This window comes from Danio rerio, chromosome 5, assembly GCF_052040795.2.
Source record: "Danio rerio strain M-AB ecotype USA chromosome 5, GRCz13ab, whole genome shotgun sequence".
Lineage (NCBI taxonomy): Eukaryota > Metazoa > Chordata > Actinopteri > Cypriniformes > Danionidae > Danio > Danio rerio.
In genome coordinates, this window is record NC_141025.1 from 13,630,839 (window position 1) to 13,658,086 (window position 27,248).

The window sequence follows — 27,248 nt, forward strand, 5'->3', positions numbered from 1 at the left end:
TCGGCTCTCTGGCGTCACACAAAACACGTGTGTTCTGGAGACGCACGTTAGCGCTGAAGTATATTTGCTGTGTTTATTTACAGTAGTTTTTATATAAGTTTTGCCGAGTGACAAAACGCAGATACCGCTGCCATGGGCGGATTACAAAAGAAGAAGGTAAGACCGAGATTCAGAACAAAACTATTGTAAACAAAACGTGATATCTTGTTGAGCGCAGGGCCCTTTTGCAGGCTTCTGAACACAGTCGTTATTGTAGTGTTTACTTATAGCCAAATGGCATACGATATGTTTAATTGGTTTATTTTGACGTGGACCCTTAACTGTAATGTCTAGTTTCAGTTAATTGCAGCTTTGACTGACAGCGTATCATGAGTAAAACATATCTGTGTGTGAAAAAAATGTGTCGTGCATTTACAGCATGCACTAACGTTATGTGTTAACTTGACGTTTCTTCTTGTTTAGTATGAGAGTGGGTCAGCCACTAACTACATCACCAGGAATAAAGCTCGTAAGAAGCTGAGTCTGAGTCTGGCTGATTTCAGGTTGGTTTACACATCTGTCACACTCGCTTCTAGGGCTTCACGATGTTGGAAAAATCTGACATTGCGATGTTTTTTTTTCCTGCTGTAAATATGTTGACATGAATACAGTTTCCCAAGATGGTTTGAATAACTCTATTTGCTGGTTTTCTGGTGAGCCTACCAGTATTCAGCTGCAGAAATTGAATAATCACAATGCAAGAAAGCATGTATTTCATGCTTTGTCTCGTTTTTGTGCAAATTTCTTGTAGATTAAGTAAAAATTATAGGTGGGCATAGATAATTTTCTTTTATCTAGAATAATCTCAGAATTAAAATGCCTTCGGCAGAATTCAAATGAGCCATTCAGAATATGTGTGCTACCTAAATAAGTCTCAAAGAACAGGTTTCTCAAGCCAGGTGGCGCATTAGACCAGGGGCTCATCTCCTGTTTCCAAAATGCATCACAAACTGCTTGAAAAACTGTTCTACAATGATAATTGGTGATAAAATTAAAAGATTTTCAATAAGATGCATTTGTGTTTACTGTTTGTTCAGTTAAACATGAATTTTGAACTGTAGGCCTACATAAGCTCAAAACAGAAATCATGGTGAAAATGTATGTCAATCATAATTGTTTCGCATAATTTTTACACCGCAGATGTATTATAACTCTTACTTTGTGTTTTATGTTTGTGCATGTAATTAAACTTGTGTATTAATGTATGCATCTGATGTTGTAGGCGGTTATGCATATTAAAAGGAATTTATCCTCATGAGCCCAAACACAAAAAGAAGGTCAACAAGGGCTCGACGGCTGCTAGAACTTACTATCTGCTGAAAGACATCCGCTTCCTGCTGCATGAACCCATCGTTGGCAAATTCAGAGAGTATAAGGTAAAACTGTGCCTTCGGTAAAGCTGCATGCTGGTCTTTGTCCCTAATTAGTTTGATCAATTTTGTACATTTGGGTTTTTGAGTTAAATGACAGTAGAGCTAATATACTGGTTGGTTGGTAATTCCCTTCTAAAAGTAACTAGAAAGATGCACCAATTTAGGTCTGAAGTCCTTGCTGTTTTATTTAACTATTTATTTATTTGTTTTTTTTTTTGCTTTATTTTATAACTCTTATCTGTTTTCCTTCAATATCTTGGCTTATATTTAAAGCTGATTTCATATGGTATCTAATTCCACTTTGGTCGTCTACAATTAGTAAATAATATAGTTGAACTATAATGTCTCTGATTATAGGGTGGTAATGATTCTGATAATGACTGAATTGTCTACTAGTCTAACTATGACACTCAAATATATTTTTGTTTTTAATTAATTAGCATTTCACAGCTGATGGCATTGTCACTATAATTTTTGCTACACATTAAAATGTAAAATGAGAAATTTTACTTTATTATTAGAAATATTTTGGCTATTTGCAGGCTGTTTTATCTAAAAATACGTGTTGTTCCTATGCTGAATTTAGTAGTTTGTTCTTGGATGTATACGGTGCATGCCATTGTATCACTACTCTATTCCAGTCCTTATGTGTAATCTCACAACATTTATACCGTTGTATTGATCAAATAAATTATGCATAAAATCCAGATTATAAAATATCGGCTTGATTTTGGCATGATCTGTTTGAATGCATTGTGTTTCGATTATTGATGTTGATAAGATTATGTAGGTCTTTAAAGATAGCAAGTTATGATTGGTCTGGAAACAGTTGTGCTTGGACATGTGCTGTCCATGACTCAACAAGAATAATTTTTTATTTGACAAGAATTTATGGACTTGTCTGACTTTCTGACTATCATAATAGTAGGGCTGTGCAATTAATCAAAAATACGGTTTCGATTTGGCGTCTAACGATTATGAAAAACCATCAATCAATATTCCATCATATACCGTCCCCTTTCCAGTTGTACACATTTGTTGCTCTGCAAAGCTCAGTTCCACATGAAAATGACTAAAAGCATGTGCTGTAATGTAACGTTTGCAGCATGGGATGCGCATCATTCATTAATGTATGTTCGAATCATTCATGTTTTTTAAAAGCTTGAAAAAGCGCATGTTGGTGTGTGTGCGTGTGTGCCGCATTTAGCCTTAAAGCTAAAGATGCTTAAAGCAGTTTAAACATAACAGATTTAATAACTCATTTCTTTTATCTTTGCTATGATGACAGTACATTATATTTTACTAGATATTTTTCAAGATATTTTTTGTGATATATTTTCACATCCTGAAATCTTTCTTCCCTGATTATAGATCTTTGTCCGGAAGCTGCGGAAAGCGTATGGGAAGGCTGAGTGGAGCGCAGTGGAGAGACTGAAAGAAAACAAGCCTGGCTACAAACTGGACCACATCATCAAGGAGAGGTGAGGGTGAACGCAGTGCTTTCTGTGAACTGCAGATGGCAAACTTGAGCTCTCAGATCCCTCATAACGGCCTGTTAATTTTTCCATGCGGTGTTATGTGATAAGCACCTATTTGTGTCCAAACACTGTTGTGAGAACGAGCCTTGGTTCATGTCCACAAACAGATCAGTTATGAGAAATCCAAAAAGTCATATGAAACTATGAATATGATACTTTAATTATCATGGCTGGGCCATCTGTCTCATAGACTGTCTGTCTCCCATTCATCTGCCACCATGCACAACTGTCACATCAGCAGCTTTTGGGATTTGGGATGTTTTTCCAACATTGTTTTTTTCAATGTGGAACACAAATGTTTAAAGGTTTACTGTCACCCTCTTCAAATTCTCACTGAGGCAGAATTATTTATATATATATATATATATATATATATATATATATATATATATATATATATATATATATATATATATAGTTTTATTTATATTTATTTATTTATTTTAGATAAGTTCCTGTTTTTGCTATGGTAATGATTAATCTAATGTATATGCACAAGTATATTATTGTAAAGCATACTGTAGAAAATATAATTTTAAAAGAGGAGTCTGTATCTGAATATCTGTGAGGGTATATAGGTGCATATTGATTCATATATATAAAATCGTTAATTATATCGAGTTCTAATCATTTGTATTGTTTTCAACTTTTCTATGTTTTCTGTTTTTAATATTTTTAATGTAGTTTTAGGGGTGTACGGATCACAACCCTGCGGATTAATAACTTTTTTAAAAACAGGTTTTAAACAGTTACAGAGAGATCGACTCCCACGTTATTCAAATCACGTGTATGAAAGCATTTTTGCTTCCCTGTAAGATATAATGATGATGGAAAAAGTTGGTGTGGAACCTGCCTAAATACTTTCTTAAGTTATTAATTAAAGGTGTTTTCTGTCACTGTTTGTTTAGCCTAATGCATTCAGTGTAAAGCTGCACACTTAAACTTTAAAAGATCATGATCTCACTTCAAACAGACAAAAAATGAATGAAAATTAAATTTGCATATGTTTATTAATCCTTCGAAGAGCAGCATTCATATCTGTGTTTAATCGAGAAAGATTCAGTTTTTACACTTTTGCAGTTAGTTACAAACACAGATACTGGGAGAACAGTTAATAGTTCAGATATAAACACTAATGTTTATGGTAAAGATTAAAATCACAGTGTAATGGAACTTGACGCTTATCAATGTTGTAGCAATTACATTGTTTAACCACTGGGTGGCGACTAACAACCATCAAATATGACACTGAATAGGTTTTTAAAAATGATCCACCTACAATGAAACAAAGTTTTATGTGTGAATTGGTGAATCATTAATTGAAAATAAATATTATATGTTGTACAAGATGTTAGATTTCTATATTTGGCGTTATCAGCAACAGTAGCAAAGATAATTTTTCGTATTGAATATTTTTCTTTTTTTCAGCTGGTTCTTCCCTGATTTTTATTTTTATTAAAAATACAGGTTCTGAGTTCTGTTTATGAAAACCAGTGGTTTTTGCAGTAATGTTTCATATGAATGGAAAGCAAATGACATTTGAGTCTCCCTTTTTTGCTGATCTAAAAAATGGTTCGATCCTTGACTCAAAAACTGTAGTGTGATCTAAACCGTGAGATTTGTGATGCGTTCACCTCTAGTAGTTTTAAAAGTTGTCCCTTTTTTGGTAAAGTAGAATTTGTGTGATCATTAATGCATGATTTTCAGTAATCCTGCAGATTTTCTCCTCAAGAATCATTTGTTAATGATTTATTACTTTTTTGTGTGGAAAACATATGTTGGGCTGCCCCTGACCAAATATTTTTCCATGTTTGTGTTATAACATTCATTTGCTATCCTGTTACTTGTTTTGTAAATAAAGCTTTTTAACTTGTATTCAGCTAAATCTAAATATAAAAAAGTAGTAATCTGGTCAGGAACTTTTATTAATATTATTAATAAGTTAATTGATATAATCTGTTATAGATCATCTGTGCATCAATGACTATATGTAATTACTCTTATTTATATTTTTTAATTAAATTATTTACATGGGGCTTTAGTGTTAAGGCTTTTGGGAGGGCGTGTCTAAAGTTGAGGCGCAATCATCATCACAGCATCAGCCAATGAAATTAGTTCGCAATCAGCTACTGCGTGAGCCTGAGTATTTGCATAAAACGATCTGATTTGCTGGCGCTGTTGGTGCTTGAAAAGTTAAAAAATTCCAAACTTTTGCGTAGACGGATCCACAATTCAGTTTGGCAACCCTTGACATCACCCATTCAAGGTGAATGGGAAGTGTTGAATCGGGCATTAGAGGGCAACGTTAACGTTAGATTTTATTTTATTACTATCTTTTTTTAATTAAACAAACAGCATTTCTCTTAAATATCACCACTTTCACTTTTGATCAATTGAATGCCTCCCCAAAGAATGATTATTCTGGGTATTTTAGTCTGGTAAAATATTAAAATGTTAATAATAAACTTTCTTTTCAGCATTTACAAATTTAGCTTAATTAATTCACATTCCTTTGAAGTGTTTTGAGCCGCCAAATGATTAATGTCCTTCCTGTCGTGTTGTCTTTGTATACAGTCTCTAAAATAAGTTCGTTTTCCCAGGTATCCCACGTTTATTGATGCTCTCCGAGATGTGGACGATGCCCTTTCTATGTGTTTTCTGTTCTCTACATTCGCTCGTACTGGAAAATGCCACGTCCAGACAATTCAGCTGTGTCGGAGACTCAGTGTTGAGTGGATGAACTACATCATCTCCTCACGCTCCCTAAGAAAGGTACATTTAAATGGTTTGAATTATAATAATTGTTTTTAAATGGTCAGTCTCTTTAATCTTCATCTGGAGAGCCAGCTGTTGGAGTGTTTCAGTCACTTCAGGCTTTTTGCACTGGTGTGCTTTCAGTTTAAAAATGTTACTTTAGAATAAAAATCCTCAAGTAGAGTAAAAGCTCCCTGTTTAGGCTGGTGTTTTTACTACATTTGAGAATGTCAGGATTCAAGCTCATTGAGTGTCTGCATATTTTACCAGCATTCATTCTTGCCATCTACTGTACTAATCAGGGAATGATATACAGCTTATGGTCATACCACTGTTACCGTGCCTGATCTTGTCTGATTTTAGAAGATGAATATACACAGGACATCCAGCGGCTATTGTTTTTTTAGTCGGTCTACCAAAATCTATCTACACCGTGCCCACCGGGCTACCTATGAGCAGCACCAGACAATGTTGTAGATTAATTTTGGTAGCCTGGCTGAAAAAAACAATAGACGGGATGTTGGGCCACCAAATTTTGCGAGCCCTGCCCTGACACGATAGTCCAGAAGATATGTCAGAGTGCATTTCTGGATAGCGTTTACAAACTAAAAATGAGTCTTCATCATTTTCAAGAAGCTCCATTTTCATAGATTGAACAAAAGAAATCAAAACTAAAAATCCGGATACTGGATTTTTGGTACCAATCGATACTAACATTTTAAAAACGCCCATTTCCTGCTAACATTTAAACGCTGTTGAAAGCGTTCAACAGAAATTACTTATTGGCCCTGAAGGTCATCAGTTCTGTGTGATATGCGAACTGTACTGAGTGTAAGCACAGGTATAGGGACACTGGAGCGTTTCAAAGTTCCGTCAATCAGCTGATTTGTCTGTAAGCTGACATTCGAGTGGTCCGCTGATAATTCTTTAGGTTTTTAACGGCTTTAAGAACATGGTCAACAGTGCTAAAATGTTGGAAATTGACATTTTTAAAACTTGTTTCGTTTAGTACCAAATTCCTAAATGTTTTAGATGATTAGGGTTGTCAAAATTCTGAAAGTAAAGCAGCGTTTCTATCCATTGAATCAAAGACAACAAAATCATTATCACTTTCTGATAAACTGGGGCCAAATATAAAAACTGAGGTAAAAGAAGCCACTTTGGGCCTTTTTTCTTGCATAATAAATTAATCTAAATTCCTCAAAAGATGAATTGTAATTAATGCACATTTGCTTTTGGAGGCATGACATGTTCTTTGGGAGCACAGACAATCAAGACAGTTCTGGAAGTTATAATACTGAAGCATTTTGATCACCGACTTTGGCTAAGGGATTTTAGACTAAATAAAAAAACAATATTTCAGATTTTTTACAATATGGTCGGCTCGCTGGTTTATCTGTTAAATCAAAATCACATACGTTATTTGATGTGCATGTTTGAATTTATTTGGCATTTTTGTTTGTTGGATTTTTTTGCAGTGTTCCAAAACGCACATAAAAATATATGGATGGAAACATAGCTAGTGAAAACTGTAAATGGGGTTTGTCAGATAATGAAGTAAATTACCACCACCCTTTTTGCTCATTCACTGTGAAGGATCTGGGTTTTATTGTGGACGGTAGCCTAAAGCTAAATAAACAAATCAATTCTGTCGTTAGTTCCAGTTTTTTTTTTTTTTTTTTTTGGACCTTCGAAGACTAAAAACCCTCTCTAAGCAGAATTAGTTTTGAGATTGTAATTCATTCTTTTATACAGTAGTCAATGTGATTTAAAACAAATTTGTCCTAAAACTTTTAGAGGTCCAGTGAAATTAAAATAATATTTTTCAGATGTTAGAATCAGTAATGTTTTTAGGATATCTATAACTTCACGGGACCTTTAATCAACACCTATTTTTGTCTGAAGAACAATAAAAAATTTGATCCACCTCAAATATTGACTACTATGTCATGACAGATTGATTGCTACAATTTGTTGTGTTGTGAGCTGCCTCATAATCTGATCATAGCCTCAGACTTCAGCTGGTGACATTTGCTGGTCAAATTAGAGTGCCAGAGGTATAAAATCGTTCGAGAAATTCAGCAACGATTCTGAGATTTTTAAAATGCATCGCCTTGAATAGATTCTGAGCTCAGCTTTAGCAGCAGATGGTGTGTTTTAACCTTTTTCTATCACCTTTGATTGATACTGTTTTCTTTTTTTTGTAGGTTTTTCTTTCCATTAAGGGTATTTACTATCAGGCAGAGGTTTTGGGACAGACCATCACATGGATCGTACCATATCAGTTTGCCCATAATGTAAGTATAACATATTTTTGAAAACATTTTTGTGGATTCTTCAGTATTCATTCAGTCAATGACCTATGGGTCAGACTTTCGTTCACCGTTTATCAACGAAACCTGGAAAACTGAGAAGGTAAATATGGTCATTTTTCCACAGGAGTAGCTGAAAATTGATGCTGCTTTGTAGCATTCCAAGAATACAGGCTATTATTCTGTTATTAGTACTTGCTTGGGTGGCTCAGGTTTTGTGTATTTCTGTCTTTTTATATATTTACATATTCACTATCATGTTGAGGACATGTTCTCTTTCTGTGGATTGTTTAGGTACCAGTTATGGGAAAAGCTCAATAAAAAATAAATTAAACCAAACAATACACACCCTACACATCTGCTGTTAACTAACTCATGGTAACATGTACAGCACCTCTTATGACTATTGTTATTTAATCACTGGTCATGGATCATTATCAATATTTCAGATGCTGTTGTCCTTCTGCAGATTATTTTATGATGACTATTACATTGAACGTACTCATCGTGTTCCTGTTTCTTCTTCTCAGCATCCTACAGATGTGGACTACAGAGTTATGGCCACATTCACAGAGCTCTACACAACACTGCTCGGCTTCGTTAACTTCCGCCTTTATCAGACTCTCAACCTTGTCTACCCGCCCAAGGTATCGCTCACGAAATGTGTGAATGTGTTTCCATTTTATGGGGTCATAAACTGAAAAGTCAAAATTCACTTGATCATTCGACATATGAGAGATTTTAGTACTATTTAAACATCCTGTAAGTTTCAGACCTCAAAACGATCTCAATTGTCTAAAAACAGCTCATAATAAAGCAAATCTCCCTAAAAATGACAGCTTGAGGATTGTTGCACTTTGTTATATAAGTTAGTCTAAAGCAGGGGCGTTGCGAGGGGGGGGCTTTGGGGGCTTAAGCCCCTGATGTATTGTCAAAAGCCCCTTATCTTTTGGAATATGTTGCACTTAAATAAAAATAGGTTGTATAACATTTATTTTAGGGGGGCGTTGGGGTCTTTGGGGCTAGCAACGCCCCTGGTCTAAAGTATGCCTCAACAGAAGAATAATCAAAATTATTTAGCAAATATGACTGAGCAATGCTGCGATTGTCATGCACATCTTATCAGGGAAGCACGGTTCTGTGACAAGTAGTAAGTCTCCATATGAATGCTTAAGGAAGCTCTCCATTAAATCCCCATAGATTTGCATTATAAACAGACTGTTTAACTGCTTTCATTGATTAAATGTGACTAATGAAACAAGACTGTATAATTATCTCATAGACGTATTTATAACTAAAGTTATGAACTGTGCTTTCATTGTGTTATTTCCACATGCTTTCAGATGTTGCAGCATTGGCTACACTAAGCCGTAGTTTACTGGAAAGCCATGCAACAGCTGTTATCATCAGAGAACAAGTATATCAATATTGTCTGATTAAGTTAAATTTGATCTTGAACACAATTTTGCTAAGCTTTTCAGTGAACTACGGCTCTGTTTATTTAATACTAGTTTACTAGAGCTGGTTTTACTGACAAATTGCGCATGAAAATTGCCTTTGATTAATCACCCAAGCCATCGATGCATGCATTGTCTGTTTAGCTCAGCCCACTGATTTATACTGTAGTCTTGAAAAGAGAGGGTTAAACAGAGATCTATCCAGGAATCAAAATAATAAAGACACGAAACAAGTCATTGTGTAGTGCAAGTTGTGGTAAAAACAGTCATTACATTGTCTTCTGATACCAACATTAGGAAAGAGTGGATAACATTTATTTTTATTTAAGTAACCAGGCATTTTACCGTAGATTCATTTCAAAACAAACAACAATTTACTGCTGGATGTGCTGAAAGGTTAAGCTAAAAAGGCCATGCTGTGCCATGTATGTTGCATCCAACATTTAAAGGTAAGGGCGTAGGTTTGCACTTGACATTCGTGGGGATGGACGAATCAACCTTGAGTATATGTATATACATAATATAGCCAAGACGAGTTCTTTTTGGATTATTATTATTATTGATTTTTTTCCTAATATTCAAATGTCCAAATTCTGACGAGAAAATCTTAATGTACTGACCAGTTTGTTATTTGCCTGTAGGCTTCAGTGCTTAATTTAAAACTAGTTTTAACAGATTTTTAAAACTATGTAATGATAGAGAATAAATTTTTATTTTAAAAATAAGAAAATAAGAATCTTTTCATATTTTTTATTCAAAATTGTCATTATTTATAAAGCTTACAGTTTAAATGCACATTTGTAAATAAACACTTAGTATAGTAAAATACTAGGGTAAGCAATTTGACAAAATGGTTGGAAATATTTTTTGTATATCAAAAAGTGTGGTTATGATAACGATCCGACAAGATACTCTAGCAAAAATTTGTTTTTAATATGTCACCAAAATAAATAAGCAGTAGTCATATCTCATAATTAAATAGAATCAGGCGAATAACTGTAAAAAAGGTTAAATTTTCCAGAAAACAAATAGCCACTCTTTTATTAAGCTGCTACAGGCGTGACAGTGTAATGTTAGAATAATGTTTAATAACTGATAAAGAGAGAGTTTAATAAAGAATTCAGTTTATTTTAGCCATAGTGCAAGTATAATATGTCTAATAAATATAATAAGAACTGACAGGAATCATACTTTAGCTGTTCACTCTGCAGTTAGTTTTCAGAACATATTATTTACAGACTAGCCTATATCAACCTGCTATAACATCAGACTGTGACTCACACTTTTGTTAAAAAAAAGCTCCTTATGTCCACCTTTAGCTGCTGTCATGCTTACCTGTGAGTGTCACCCAACCGCACACAACACACATTATTCTTGCATGGGGAAAAAAACTATCCACTGCATTTGGCGCTGCTTATCTGAACGCAGCCACAGCCTCTCGCATGATAGCAGGGAAAGGCACATCCAATTTAAAATGTCCATGTTTATTTTGGGGGCGGGAGGTCTCAAGGAGAGAACATGATTGAACCCTTTCTGTGTGCCTAGGTCAGTGTTGACAGCACGATTTATTTATTTATTTTTTAAAGTGGATTAAATTATTTGTGGAAACATTTAAATGGTCGGTGGATATTGATGTGGTCGCGTCCCTTCCGTCCACCTTAAATCTACGCCCCGTTTAAGGAATAGTTCACCCAAAAATGAAAGTACTAAGTATTTTCTTTCCCTCTCGTGGTTCCAAGCATTTATAAGTTTCCTTTTTCCTGTGGAACACTAAAGAAGATATTTTAAAGAAGATAGCCTAAAATGTGCAACCATTGACTTCCATAGTAGAAAAAAACAAATATGATGGAAGTCAATACCTAATGGTTTCCAGCTTTCTTCAAAATATCGTCTATTGTAGTCGACAGATGAAATTAAATCGAACAGGTTTGGAACAAGTAAAGGCTGAGTAAATGATGACAGAAGTTTCTTTTTTGGGTGAACAATCCCTTTAATGTTACAGTAACTGTTGTTTTTATAGATCATATGATATGTTAGCAGGTTTAAATTATGACTATTAAACAGCCTATTACTTCTGCATCAAGATGCTTTTTTAATCCCTAAAAGCATTATAAGTAGGCCTCAGAGAACACTACAAAATAAACCAAAAAAAATCAAACTAGGAACTGAATTTCTTCTTTTATTCCCTGTTGTGTGTCAGCTTGATGGACAAGGAGAGATCAGTCTCAAAGCAGAGTTTGAAGAAGATTACGCCCTGGAATCTGAAAGCTACACTGAGGTAAAGGTTGATTTCTTTTCAATAACCCATGTCAGATGTAACTGTGTAGTGAATGACATGTCTATTGGCATGTGTTTGCAGAAACTGTCAGCATTGAGTGCCAGTCTGGCTCGTATGGTGGCGTCAGTGGAGGAGGAGGAGGCAGAGCTGGACCACTTCCCTACTGAAGGGGTGAGCGAGCAAGTGACTGACAACTGTGTTTATCATCAACACCCACACTGATTCACTAAAATTCACCTGTGGGAAATTGGCATTGGCTGATTCTGACAATATAATACCCTTGGATAAAAAGTTAATTTTACATGAAGTAAAGCCACTGCACTGTTTAGGTCCAAAGCTTGCTCAGATGTTGGTGTATATATATATGTATATATATATGTATATATATATATATATATATATATATATATATATATATATATATATATATATATATATATATGTATGTATAATTTTTTTTTATGTCTGGTGAGTCGTGGACTGACCAGTAGCTCTTGATGTGTATGGTCCTTTGCTGCTGAAAATACTGTTAGATAGTTGGTAAAATGGTCTTTGACAACACATTTAAAAACAAAAAAAAAAAAGCATACATATACCACATGAATAGTATTACAGAAATATTTTGAGGTTTTATAACAGTGACGTTTCCAAACCGCAGAAAACTTTGAAACTGGTTATCATCCCATGCCTAGTGGAGAATGCAGGAAATAACTGTAAGACATTCTGTCAGGGTGTCCGCGAGGTCTTAAAGTCTTTAAGTGTCTTACATTTCAAAAACTAAATTAAAAAAAGTCTTACATACACTGAAATATTGGGTTGAAGGTCTTCAATAATTTTAAATTTCTTATGTTCAGGGAAAGCTACCCTATTGGGCCAACACATAATCACCAATAATCTGTCTCAGAACTTTTATTTATATTTTTCTTTCTTTATTGCAAAGAGATACAATTAACAGTAGTTGTTAGACATTTTACAGCAAATTCTTCAAATTAAACTCCCTAATCAGGGAAAGAAAACTAAAGCAACACATGATCTTTCATTAATACAAAAACTATTTACAGAAGAAAATACAGAAAAAACTCATTAGAAAAAATCCTTGATGTTTAGCTTTGCATAAGTCTAAAATGTCTTTCACAATGGTCTTAAAAGTGTCTTAAAGTTTTAAGTTTGACTTGAAGAAACCTGCAGAAAGCCTGCCTGTGGTTAATGCCAGGTAAATGGCTGCTAAAAATTAATATTAATCATAGTAATAATAATTCATTTACTTGGTTCAAATACAGTAGTTTTAACCATGGTTGTTTGGGCATGGTTACAGAATTGTTGTTTGACTTAATGATGACTTGGCCAAATAACCACGGTAATGCAATGGAATGATATATTAATAATATTAATAACAAAGTTTTTTTTTAGACATGAACAAAAAATGTATAATGATAAATTATAATAAAGATGATTATTATGATTATTATTGTTAATCAAATTACCTTACTTGCTATTATTATTATTATTATTTATTTCTACTACTGTGCTTATTCGGAAATAGAATGTATCAGTAATACAGTTTACAATGTGATATTAATATGAATTCATATTTAAATCATTATTATTTATTACCATGTTTACTAGGACTATAATAACTTGATTCTACTACTGCTACTGCTTAAACAAATATTTTAATCCTCATGTATTTTTGCTATGGTTATTTTCTTAATAATAATTATTATTAATAATTACTAATAATATAATTAAAATGAATTGTTTCAGTCAAATTACCATTGTTAATTATTTTAATTATTATTATTATTAATAATAATAGTATATTTTTACTGCTTAAAATAACATGTAATGTTCATGTATTGTTATTATGGTTATTATAACAGTTATTATTACTATTAATTCATTCATAAAGATAATAATAATAATGTTTTGCTTTGTCTTGTAATAATACTGTTGTACACCTTAAACTATGAAAATACCATAGCATCTGAATATGGTGTATATGACAGTTAATATTAAATATTGAACAATAAAAAGATACTTTCAGAAAAAATGGGAGACAAGAAAACGTCTTGAAAGTCTGAAAATCGCAGAAAGTCTGATGTGTGTCAGGTAAAAAGGGATAGTTCACCTTAAAATGAGTTTGAGTTTCTTACTTCTGTCAAACACATAAGAAGATATTTTGAAGAATGTTGGAAACCTGCAACCATTGACTTCCGTAGTATTTGATTTTCTCCAAAGAATTTTCTTTTGTGTTCAACAGAAGAAACTCAAACTGATTTTTTGGTGAACTATTCCTTTAACCTAACAATCTTTATACTGTTTTCATGTCTCCCATTACTGTTTTCATGTCTCCCATTACTAAAGGAAGACTGATTAAATGATGACAAAATAGGTGAACTATCCCTTTAATAACTGAAACAGTTACATTAATAATCTAGATATCGGTTTTCCTCAAATACCCCTCAAAGTGGTTGACGGGATCTCTCCTTGCTAAAGAACTTAATCTCCATAATTAATGCAGGCATGTGACTTCACAATAACTCTTCAAGCGTTGTCAAGTTTACCCAAGGAAAGTGTCGCAAGGTGGCTGTTATTGAGGTGTGAGTCGCTGAAGCATTTAACCTGAGGTTTGATTAATTGTTGTTTTGGATGGACCTCACATCCTGGTGTTTCTTTTCACTGAGGGAGCCTGTAACTGTGGCGACGGGGCAAAGGTGTTAAAAAAACAGACTGATGAAACCTCTGCGACTGTAACCGACCTTTGTCTTTGTTTAATGCTGCTTTTATAGAGCTTTATTTGTGTGTGTGTGTGTGTGTGTGTGTGTGTGTGTGTGTGTGTGTGTGTGTGTGTGTGTGTGTGTGTGTGTGTGTGTGTGTGTGTGTGTGTGTGTGTGTGTGCACGTGCAGGAGGACCAGGAGAAAATGGAGGTGAGGGAGAAGATGGAGCAGCAGCAGAGCAAACAGAAGAAACTCTTCGAAGGCCTCAAGTTTTTCCTAAACAGAGAAGTTCCCAGGGAATCGTTGGCGTTCGTGATCAGGTGAAGGAGTGTGACGTACAAGCTCGTTTTAATTACATGTCATTTCATTTTAATAACACTTTCCTTAAATAGGGTGCGAACAGGTGCTCTGTTTTTGCTTAGTTTTTTTTTTTAAGACATTGAAGGCCAAATTACATGTACTTTAGAAGCCGATAGTTTTGTGTCAAATATTAATTTAACGTGAAATGTATTGATTTGTCACTAAAATAAATCATTTATTTTAGCTAAACAATTAACACTATTCTACACCATTAGCCCTTATTTTTCTTTAATAAAAACTAACATCATTCTCTAAAACTGTGATGTGCAGAAAGTAATACAATTTCATTTATTAACATTTTATTAACAAAATAAAAAAATATACATACAGGTCAGTGTTACTGATATCACTGATATATTTGTATACATTTTTAAATATTAACACAATTGTATTCAAAAACGTATATATAGATGCAAATGTTTTGCAACATAACACAATTTACGATTTGTTTGCAGGAAATAAATTCACATGCTGTTTGCCAGCTCAAAACACGTTGTAAAAATAATGCAACATCACCAATGACTCATTTTAGTGCAAAACAAATGCACTCTCAACACATTTATTTCATTAATAATGCATCATTAGCATTATTACAGGGCTAATTTTACTGCTAAATAAATGCAGTCAACACTTTGATCACTGAATGTTCTAGTAAGAATGTAACAATAACATTTTAGTGCAGAAATAATGCATACAACATCAGAACACAGATTCATGTGATGTTATTCATAAAATAATGCACGAAAGACAAAGGCTATAACGTTAAGCCATATTACACTGTCAGAGTCCTGCTCAGACACATATTTTACCAATTTGTGGTGGATGTTAGAAAGCTGCTAAAAATCCTGCTCAAGACGGTCGTTTTTCACGGTTCCTGCTTATCTTGGTTATCAGAAGTCTTCTCGTTGCACATCTACACTGCGTTCACCGGAGATGATGTTTACACACACTATGAAGTGAAGTCACACCTTCCTGGCTTAGCACTTCTCAGTTTCTGCGCGCTTCATTCATTCATTTGTTCATTCACAAAATATGTCCGCGTCTACTTCCCAGAGGACAACAGCCAATTACATTAGTTTTCCAGGGTTGCGTAAACGTGATTGGGTAGCATATGCTCAAGGGTATTTGCATGGAGTAATCTAGCTGGCATCTGTTTGACCATTTATAGTTCACTCAAAGTTCACGTGAATTTTTGACGCTGACATAAGAAAGATACCATTTTAAGAATTCATTTAAATAATCCGAGGGCAGTTTCATCCAGTTAGCCACCTGTGTGTAAAGCTGACATATAGTTCAGGTCCAAAACCGCATGATCAGCAGAGCGTGACTAGTCGACATCAATCAAAAAGCATCACGGCAGAGCATTACAGTCGATTAGTTGACTAGTTGGTGCAACCCCTTGTGTGTGTGTATTCTGTTACATGGTTGCTTTTAAATTAAATAAATGAATAAAATCGAATTTAATAAAACTAAACTTTATATTAACAATAGGGATACAACGAATACAGATTTTAGTTGTATGATTGCAGTCTGAGGAATAATCACGATTATTATGCATTCATTCATTTTAAACTCTTCTAGTTTAGAAAATCACATGAAAACTCCTTTTGTTTTAAAGTGTTATGTATTGCTATTCAGTAACCAATGAATACAGCACAACATAATAATAAAAACAAACAAACAATAGTCCATTTTACTTTGGACTTAAAAAGAAGTTTTTGGCATTTAAACAGAAGTCATAATTTTACACTGAAAATCAATGACAGAACAATAATAAATTAATGAATATAAATAAGAATACATTTTAAAAAGTTGTATTTTTCTAATGTCTAATAAATATAAACCACATATTAGCTAAGCATTTCCCTTTTAAAGAGATCCAATGTAGGCAAAGGCTGCTGAACCTCTGTCTGAAAGGCACTTTTGATCAACTATATTTTTATATTATATATATTTTTCTCTTTGGAGTAGGAATGTATGGTATAGTCCATACAGAGTATGAAGCTGACCGTTTAGTTCTTGTCATGTGACTCGCAGTGCTTTCTTTCAACTAGGTGCACCTGGAAAGCATGAGCACGTTGCACTGCCTGTACCTCCATAGTAAATAACAAACTTGCGACAAGATATGTGAACAGCCTTTAGCTGCCTTTAGGTTTTAGCTTCTGCCATAGGTAAAGTCAGCCTTTAATCCAGTGTGTACACGTGTATTGTGTACAAGCTCAGAACTTTAAACTAGCACACAGTAAGCATAACTTTTAGGTGCAGCAGTTTCCCTGCAGAAACATGGTGTTGAGAAGGCTTTACGATTAATTAACTGTGACGAATTAAAGCGCAGTTAATAGTGAAATTGGTTAATCGTTGCATCTGTAATCAACAAAAAAGTCAGTGTTAGTTTAATATCATTAATATACGATTATATTTTTGGTCAGTTTTATTCTTTTATATATATTTTAATTGGGTTAATATTTTAGCATTTTTGTTGAATGTTTCTGTTATTTTTTATGTCAGTATACTGTTTATTTAGTTTTAGCTGTTTTACAAGACAAAGTTCTGGCAATTATTCGAAACAGATTTTAATATACATTTCATTTTAGTTGATTTTAATCCAAAAAAATTTCAAGAAATGTAAAAAAAAAAAAAAAACACTATGAACCTGCACTTTTGTCAGTTTATATAAACTTGTCATATGTTGTACAGGTGTTTTGGTGGAGAGGTGTCTTGGGATAAATCCCTGTGCATTGGCAGCACGTATGAAGCCACAGACGAAACAATCACGCATCACATCGTGGACAGACCCAGCATGGACAAACAGTATATCAACAGGTCTGAAACCAACTCTCTGATCATATACAGTAGCTGTGTTACTGTAGTTTCTGTGTTTACTGTAGTCAGTTTATGCTTGAGTTTTATTTGTATAGCGCTTTTCTGTAATTATAATTTCAAAGCTTTGCAAAAGGTACATATTTTTGCATTACAATCAAATTTGTAAAGATTAAGATTATTAGTTACCATAAAGTTATTTGTTACTAATAACATTAATTAACTAGTAACCAACAGTTTTTAACAGTTAAAGTTAGTATATATAAACAGTTAACCTGTAGTTCTAAAGTTAATAGATTATGTCTTTGTGTATGTGTTCAATGAAGTGTTTTATGTTTGTGTATTAAGTGTATATTCTTGTGCTTTATGAATTTTTTCAATGGTGCAGATACTACATTCAGCCCCAGTGGGTGTATGACTCTGTCAATGCTAAGATACAGTTACCTGTGGAGGAGTATTTTCTGGGAGTCACACTGCCGCCTCATCTGTCACCGTTTGTGGAGGAGACTGAAGGAGATTATGTGCCGCCAGAGAAACTCAAGCTCATGGCCCTGCAGAGAGGAGAGAAACCACGTGAGGGTTTTACTTACTGCTGTGTAGAGATGCACTGATTTTCTTTGCTAATTACTATTTTCAAATTTTTATTATTAATATTTTTTGGCAGGGCTGTGACCTGTCTATATGTACGTATGGTCATTTTACAGCTCCGTTGGGTTAAGTTTTACCATTTTTGAATCCATCAAGTCTATCTCCGGGTCTGGCGGGAGTACTTTTAGCTCAGCTTAGCATAAATCATTGAATTGGATTAGACAATTAGCATCTGACTATTAAAAGTAAAATTAATTCCTTTTCAGATTTTTTGTGATGATTGTAGTTGCAAGCTGCTAATATAGTATCACTTTCACACACTAGCTATGTTTCCATCCAAAAATGTGAATTAGATTTATGTGCAGCACTGAAATATTAAATAAAACATTTGTGAATAAAGCAGCACTTCCATTCTAAGGCAAAAAGAACAAAATCACTTCCTGATAACCTGGCACTAAAGTAATGTTATAATACTGAACCACCTTGACGACAGACTTTGGCTGAGGGATTTTACAATGACCAAAGCAAAAAATTAATAAATCTGTTAAAACAATCACATAACTTTTTTTTTTTTTTTTGATGCACATGCTGGATTTTATTCTGTAAATGTTGTTCCATCATAGTTTTGTATTATATGATGAAAGGTTAAACCCAGGGGTGCCCAAACCTTTTACTATAAAAGGTCAAAAAGCAATCTTTATTGAGGGCTGTGAGCCGAATATATACCAAACCATATACATTACATTTGCCATGGGTAATTTCCTAATTTATTTGGTAATATTAAAAAATAGAAAAAACTAGAAAACATTGCTTTAAATCATATTGACTAATGCAGTATAATTTTTAACATTTTATAATAAACTTAATACAGTAAAATCCCATCCATAAGTCCTATGCTGAATACACTAGTCAAGATTACTTTGATTTGCTCACAGATTTCTTGTGCATCTGTCAAGTTACAGTATTTATTAGTATTTACAATATTTACATTTTAAAAGTCGGATGCATATACAGTATTTAATTGAATCATTCATTTTTTAGTTTAGTTTTAGTAGCTCAGTAAAAAAACAAAGAAGCAAAAGGTTTTGTTGAATTGGAAATGACGATCACTGTCAAAGGCATTCGCCCCAACCCCCTCCCCATCATTCTCCCTCTTTTTTTAGACGGGATGGTGGGCCAAATCGAAGATTACATAGGGCCAACTTTAGCCCGCAGGTCATACTTTGGGCTTCTCTGGTTTAATCTATTCAGTTGTGCTCACATTTTTTATTGCACATTTTCAAAATTATGTGCATCTTTGTGTTTCTATTAAGCAATTTTAGGAAATTTTTCAAATAAACAAATTATGGGTGGATGGCAACTACAGAAAAAGTTTGACGGCACTGTGATGTCACAATCTGCACTGTGGCTAACAACAGATCAGTTGGAATCAGCTTTAAGACCGGCTGGTTACTGGTTTGATCAATCAAGCAAGGAAACTGATTCTAGTCCCTGGCCAGTCGATCGTGCATCTCTACTGTTTTGATTTTTGAGTGTCGAACGATTGTTAACTTTACCATCAATCTCTTAACAGAAGCAGAAGAAGACGAGGAAGAGGAGGGAGAAGAAGAAGAGGATGATGAAGAAGACGAAGAGGACGATGAGCAGAGTGAGGATGAAGAGGAAGCAGAAGAAGAAGCAAATCTAGCTGAAATGGAGGAGAAAAGATCTCAGGGAAAGGTTAGTAGAAACTGTAAAAAAAAAATATGGACTTAGTATCGATTACGTCACCCATAGGTTTTGAAGCGCGCAAATGAAGCTATAAGTGGGCATGGCCAACTGGTGCCATGTTTTTTGCATGTCATCGCACTGACCGGGGGTAACCAAAAATGGGCAAAAAGGCGGAGTTACAAATGTGTCTAAACCTTTGCTATGATAGGTTTTTTTTGGGGAGAAACGCTTAGGACTTTATTACCTGCGATTCGTTTGTGTTCTGACCACGTGCTTGGTTGTATACTATATCAATAAAGTGTTTAGTCTTTTAAAAACACTGTTGTATTACATTGAGCCGCTAAGTATTGTTCTTATGATGTTTTTCTACAGGAGGAAAATGTAAATTACTTACAAATACGTCAAATATAGTCTGTGTTAGTAAATGCAAGGCTATTTATGAAATCCAGGCAGAACACTGTTTGACAATGTTTCAGATGACTGTTCTACAGCATACAGCTAATCAATCTGTCAGGTTCAAGAGTGCTTTACAATTCTAAAGAAAATTATGAATGATAAATAAATCTTAAATAAAATAAATACATTTATAGATATGAAATACATGTAAACAATTTCACTAACAAGGGAAATGGAGGCCACTTGAATAGCATTTGACTTTGTAAAGCCACATAAAACAAAACGAGTTCAGCAGCTAATCAGCTGGAATCAGCTGAGGTGAAGTGACTGCGACCAGCGATACCTATCTGTCACTCAAGTGGCCACACCCTTAATTATGCAGACTTAATATAACGCAAAATAAAAAAAAAATAAATAAAAAAGGATGAGTTATAAAAAAAAATCACCCCCCTTACAGTTGTCATGAACAGTGATATTATTAGCTATATACACCAAAATTGTTTTTTGTACCAGGCTTTAAACTTTTTTTTTTTTTTTTTTTATTTGCTGTAAAGTTGGCCATTCTAAAATTGGGCTCAGTCGAAATTAGCTCTTTTGGAGCCAGGCCTAGTGAATTTTTGATGAATAGCAGTTTCAGTTACTTACGTGTTTACTTGAGGAGGGAGAGCGGGAGATTGCCCCTTGGTTTTGGATGCTCTTGATTGTGCACGTAGAATATTTTTGCAGTTCTGCTTGTTGACTTCAGTTTTACAGAAATTGCACACAGTAAAATATTTAAGGCTGTTGCATCACATCTGTTAAAAGTGAATGCTTATTTATTCGCCTTCAGGCCATCCAAGAGGTGACTTATTCTTAAGTAGATCAATTAAAGAAGATTTATATCTCGATGGTCATTTGCAAAATGTAAATTAGCAGTTACCAGCACTTGTATACCTTTACACATAAAGATGGCAGAAACAGCCAAAACAGGGTTTTAACAGTGATGCCACAATAGAACCATATCCAGTTGCTAAAAAAACTGTAGTTTAAAAATCAATTACTTAATCTAAAGCCTTTTTGATTGTCCAGTACCTGTTTGTGGAATCAGAAAGTTCCTGGAGATTAAAGGATTAAAGGTTCTTTGTGGAGCCATCAACACTAATGGATTATATGCACAGCTAGTGTTTTTCAGCCAATGATAAACTTCTGGTGAAGGCTTAATGTGACTTTTTATTTTATTTCATATGGTTCCTTTTACAGCATCAATGTTGTAATGTGATTACAACACTCAGTTAAATAAACTTAAGCATTCATTTAGTTGCTCAAGCAAAAAACAAAATGCAAGACTGTGTAACCGATAGCGCCGTTAGGATCAGCAGGGGAGAGCAGAAACACAGTTGAAAGAACTGGGATAAAATAAATGTTCATATCTTAAAGACATTGCGGGGGAAATGGAATTTTATGCAGTGCTTCTTTTCCGTTCTGAGACCCACTTTGTATTGTATATCTATCAGGTAGTGAAGATCACTGATTTTTGAAGAAAACAAACCCTAAACGTGACAATTTTATTATGCAAGGACAGTTCACCGGAAGTGCACAGGCTGGCTGGCTGAAATTAAAAGTCTGTGTGTATAAACTCCATTAAGAACCTTTAAGTGTGTAGAGTAAAACATGTCAAATCTGAATTAATTGCCTTTCATTTTCTTAAAAATCATTTTGTGAATATATAGTGTAAAGAATTATTTTTATAAATCTTTAAAAATGTACCTTTTTTAAAGCTGCTTTTCACAATAATCATTGTGAAAAGCGCTATTCAAATGAACTTGAATTATTTAAAACAATAAGTATGAACACATGTAAAATGAGTACTGTTCAGATTAAATATGTATTTTTGTTTATACATTTACGCTGAATGATGGACTAAACCTTAATTCACCCTTATTTTTTTACACAAAATTTCATAATTTGATTTTTAAAAATTCCTAATTCGTTGTGGTTGTCCCTCAGAGCCTCTCTGTAAAGGTGACTCCTGGTAAAGCCAAAGCTGAGAACCGTGCGAGAGCAGCAGAGGAGGAGAAAGCAGAGGAGAAGAGACTGGCCATTATGATGATGAAGAAGAAAGAGAAATATCTCTATGACAAGATCATGTTCGGCAAGAAGAGAAAAGTCAGAGAGGTAAGACTGATTAGAAATAGATGCATCAGCTATGTTATACACATCACATTTTATAAAACAATACTAGAGGTGTGGAATATTGACAAACAAAATGTATCTTGAACTATTTTGGAGTTTATTTGTAATGATTAGTTTTATGCTGGTAACTTGGCAGATGTAGGCCCTTCCTGGATAAATAAAGGGTCTGTTTTAATGAGTGATTCTTTGAGATATTCATTCAATTGGTTTACTCATAAAATCTTGGATAATGGAATGATTATAATTTCCTAATGTCAGCACATGAGCTCCATCACAAATGTGGTTATTGATATTAAGTAGAGCATTTGTGTCTCATAGCAACATTGTGATGTTCTGTCTCTGAACAAAATGTGTGAGTCATTGATTTAGTGGTTTATTCGTACAGCTAGTTAGTTACTTTGTTTGTAAATCAATTGGGTGTTTTGAACAAATCATTTAAATCAGTAATTTGATTAATCACTCAATAAGGCCAGAACTTGCTGCCACCTTTTGGCAGATTTAATGTCATTTATCCATGAAGGGCCTAAAGGCTGGGACACACAATACGTCAGTTAATGTCAATGTTTATTTTGTTTTTGGCTTCTCCTACACGTTGCTCCTCGTGAGCTCATGTTGGAGGAAGTTTACCTGTATGCAGAATCAGATTCAGCTTTCAGTGAAAGAGAGCGCTCTGATTGGCTGTTCATCTATAAGTCGCAATGCGAGAACAAAAACTGAATTGACAAAACTAAATGACGCAAGTCAAGAGGGATCAAATATAAGCTAGCTGTCATTTTGTTGCACTTTTTAAATATCTGCAAACGATATGGATTATAAAACATATCTGCATAAGTAAATCGCTCTGTGGTGAGTGAGAAGTACTGTGAAAATTAGGAATGCAGGGTATTGAGCCAAAAGAGAAAAACGCATAAAAAATTAGCCGACAAATGGCTATGCTGTGCCACACTGCCCAGCAGTGTTCAGTACGCTGGATTCATTCTCCCTTCAACCATAATCAGTCACTGGGCAGTTTGAAGTAGCTTTTACACTGGGCACAGAAAGCACTGCATTATGAAATGCATTCATTTTATTGCGCCTTGCATAGGCCAGTTTGATCAAAACGCAAGAGCAGCACACTGTCAACAATAGCTATGTTTCCATCCAAAGATGCAAACTAAATTTATGCACAAAACTGGAATATCACATAAAAACATTTGCACATGAAGCAGCGTTTCCATCCAACAAGAGAACTAAATCTTCACTTCCTGATAAACTGCAGTTAAATATCAAAAGAAAAATGAAAGTTGCTGTGTTAGGAGAAGACTTTTTTTCGTATGTAATAACTTACTTCCATCTTAGAACACATACACAGCACAGTGTGCACAGTCATGTCATCTTTCTTTTAGAATCATCTCCGCTCATACCTAGAAGATTTGCATGTTCTGTCGATGCTTTCCAATAAGGATAGAAAACTATAAAAATATTCGGACCTCAACGTACCTGTCACTTTCGTCATTTTTTATTATCACATGTTCTATTGAAACAAAATCTCATGACTTTTTTTGATGCGCGGGCTGGAATTTATTCGATAAATGCGTTTCCATTGGAATTTATGCACATTTTTTCTTATTGGGTAAAAATTTGTGCTCCTTATATTTTTATGCACATTTTCAAAATTTATGCTCCTCTTTCCAATTCAATCCAGGGTATTTGTAAGCGATATTTCAAAATACCCATATAAATATGTGGCTTGTAACACAGTTACTCCTGCATGTGATCAAAGTTCACAATAGCTCAATATTTTGCTGTGGATATCTCTCTTACGTACACACATACTTCTCTATGAGCCACACATGCTCACAGGAAAAACTAACTCTGACATTTCTTTGTAGTAATTATTCCTGCTGCTTGCAAAAGTGCTACTAAGCTGTCATGGCGACACATAAAACTGCCTCTTGACTCCTGATTCATCATCATAAACATGTATCCGTGTTAAATCAGTGTAATAGAAAGAGAAATTTTAGTTGTGGTCTGGAATTTTCATATCGGAGCATCACCTAGTTAAAGTGGTCCATGAACTCTGCTTTGTTTACGGTTTGTATGTGTGCAGCACTAGTTCTGGTTTCCCTTTGGGAAATGACTAGACAAATACTGCCACCTGCAGGTGTAGAACGGTACATCCTCTTACAGAACCTCAAAATATACATTAGACCAAGGGTGCGCATAGTTGCATAGTTTAGTTCCAGCTTCCTTCAACACACCTACTTGGAGGTTTGTAGTATACTTAGAGCTTGCTTTGCTGGTTCAGGTGTGTGTAATTGGGGTTGGAACTAAACTTTACAGGACACTGGCCCTCAAGGACTGAGTTTGGGGACCCCTGCATTAGACATTCATCATACATAAGACATCAACATTTGAAGTGCATCAAAAAATTTCCTTAAAGTTGTCCTAAAACTAATGAACCACACCCATTCTTGTCTGAGGACAATTTTGAAACGCGTTAATGATCCACTTCATATGTTGACTACTGTATATTCTTGTTTCAGCTGGCAGTCGTCTGTTTGTGTGTTGTTTTTGTTTTGTTTTTTGTCGATGCAACTCACAAAAGCCAACAACACAGTCTGTTTTAATCACTGCTAGTTCTTTTGACGTCAGCTTGGTGTGTCCCAGGTGTAAACTAGCACAAAATATTAATTAAATATGGCTAATGGCATTAAGATGGCAATATTGCTCACCACTTGTTGCAAAGTGAGTACTTTGGTTAATGGGTAAATGATGCGGTGCTAATGTACAACCAGCACAGTGACTGCCAAAGCACTTTAAAAGGTGCTTGACCTACATTTGGCTCATTATTTAAGCTCCAGTGACCTTCATAGTCTTCATTGTTCATGAATCTACTGAACACCTTCCAACAGGCTAACAAACTGGCTGCCAAGAGGAAAGCTCACGATGACGCCAGCAAAGCAGACAAGAAGAAGAAGAAGAAGAAGTGCTAAAGAACTTATTTTTATATCTAATAAATGTGCTTTTTCTCACTGTCAAGAGACTTTGAGGAGTGTTTCTTCTCATTTCAGCTCACTGCATCATTTAAAAGGACAGTTCACAAAAAAAAATCACATTTCCTCATTTACTTGAACTACTGGTTCTAACATTTTATGAGTTTCATTTCTCTGTTGAACACAAAAGAAGATATTCTGAAGAATGTTGGAAAAAAGCAGCCATTGACATCTATAGGAACATACAATACTGTGGAAGTCAATGGCTGCTGCTTTGCTAACATTCTTCACATTATCTTCTTTTGTGTTCAACAGAAGGAAGAAACTGAACAGGTGAAAGGTGAGTGAATGATGAAAGAATTTATTTTTGAGTGACTGTCTGTTTAATGGAGATTATCGATGATTCACTGAACTGAATCGATTTAGTTTTGCTAAACTGGTTTTCAGTGGATTTCATGCTGTATTTCTTGCCTGTTATCGTGTCTGTCTTATCGTTGACACATTTCTAATAAACAAAAGATGATTATTGTTAATGGGTTTGAGTTGCTTTTATTGTAAAAGTTTTGCAATTGCATTTAGAGTCAACTTGATTAAGCTCAAGCACTGCAAATATTTGTTAACAGAACTACTGGAGCAAGATACTATTCTGCTTTTTAAAATCCTTTAATAAGAAGGTCATAAATTATCAAATGTTATCTACTATATTGAACTACTAATAAAGCCATTGCTATCATGGCTTCTATAAAAAAAATTAAGCAGTGTGCTTGTTTACAACATTAATAATGATAAAGCCCTATTCAGACGCCAGTTGTTTCTCATGGAAATGTCTGTAAGAGAAAATCTCCATAGCTCCTCAATCATTAAATACAGCGGGGGAAATAAGTATTGAACACGTCACCATTTTTCTCAGAAAACATATTTTTAAAGGTGTTGTTGACTTGAAATAACGACCGAAGAAATCCATAGATGCGAAAAAACAAAACTTTAGTTTACAAATGAAGTTATGTGTAATAGAATGCAACGACATAGGGAAACACATGAAGAACGGGAGGAGTAGAAAGCCAGTGAAATCCCTCAGTAATCTCTCAGTAGTTCTTCAGCAACCCTCTGCCCTTCGTCATTGTAATTGAATATTGGCTGCTTCAGTCAAATCAAATCACTTTTATTGTCACGTCATCGGCAGCATGTGTGGTATGATGAGTGAAAAGCTTAGGTGCTGGCTCGAGACAGTGCAAATACAACAACAATGCAAAATACAGACAGTGCAAATATAATGATCGTGCAAAATACTGAAAGTGCAAATACAACGACAATGCAAAATACAGATAGTGCAAAATACAACAGCATACTCCCAAAAAACAGGACAATGTAAAATTGACAGCTTCAGTCCAACATCTTCATTATTAGGGTGATGAAAATGAAATCAGGGTGGACATTTCAGCAAGATAATGATCCAAAACAAAGCCAAGGAAACTCTAATGCTTTCAGAGAAATCAAGCTGTAGAATGGCCCAGCCAATCACCTCACATTAATCCAATAGAAAATACAAGTTAAAGCTGAAATTTTATAGACTAGACTCACAGAACCATCAAGTTTTTTACACTCTGCTGAAGTCTTGAAAAAACTCATACCTGAGTAATGCAATTTTTTTTTCAGATTATTTTGTTTTTTGTTTTGTGCTGTTTGGATTTTTACCAAAATCTGGTTTAATTCCTTGTCAGCATCTCCTTTAAAATAATTATTCCCTGGAAAATCATG

At 34.5% G+C, this 27,248-nt stretch overlaps 1 protein-coding gene across 1 annotated transcript; it reads left to right on the forward strand.

Annotated features, from left to right (window-relative positions):
- On the forward strand, positions 1-26,027 carry pes1 (pescadillo ribosomal biogenesis factor 1). The gene is given in 15 exon segments (NM_131030.4): positions 1-156; positions 463-542; positions 1,262-1,415; positions 2,784-2,893; positions 5,551-5,722; positions 7,912-8,001; positions 8,547-8,663; positions 11,674-11,751; positions 11,833-11,922; positions 14,659-14,789; positions 17,527-17,652; positions 18,038-18,222; positions 19,811-19,956; positions 22,330-22,497; positions 25,410-26,027. Coding segments are annotated over 15 exon segments (1,752 nt in total). The 5' UTR covers positions 1-132; the 3' UTR covers positions 25,491-26,027.
- The last annotated feature ends 1,221 nt before the right edge of the window (positions 26,028-27,248 follow it).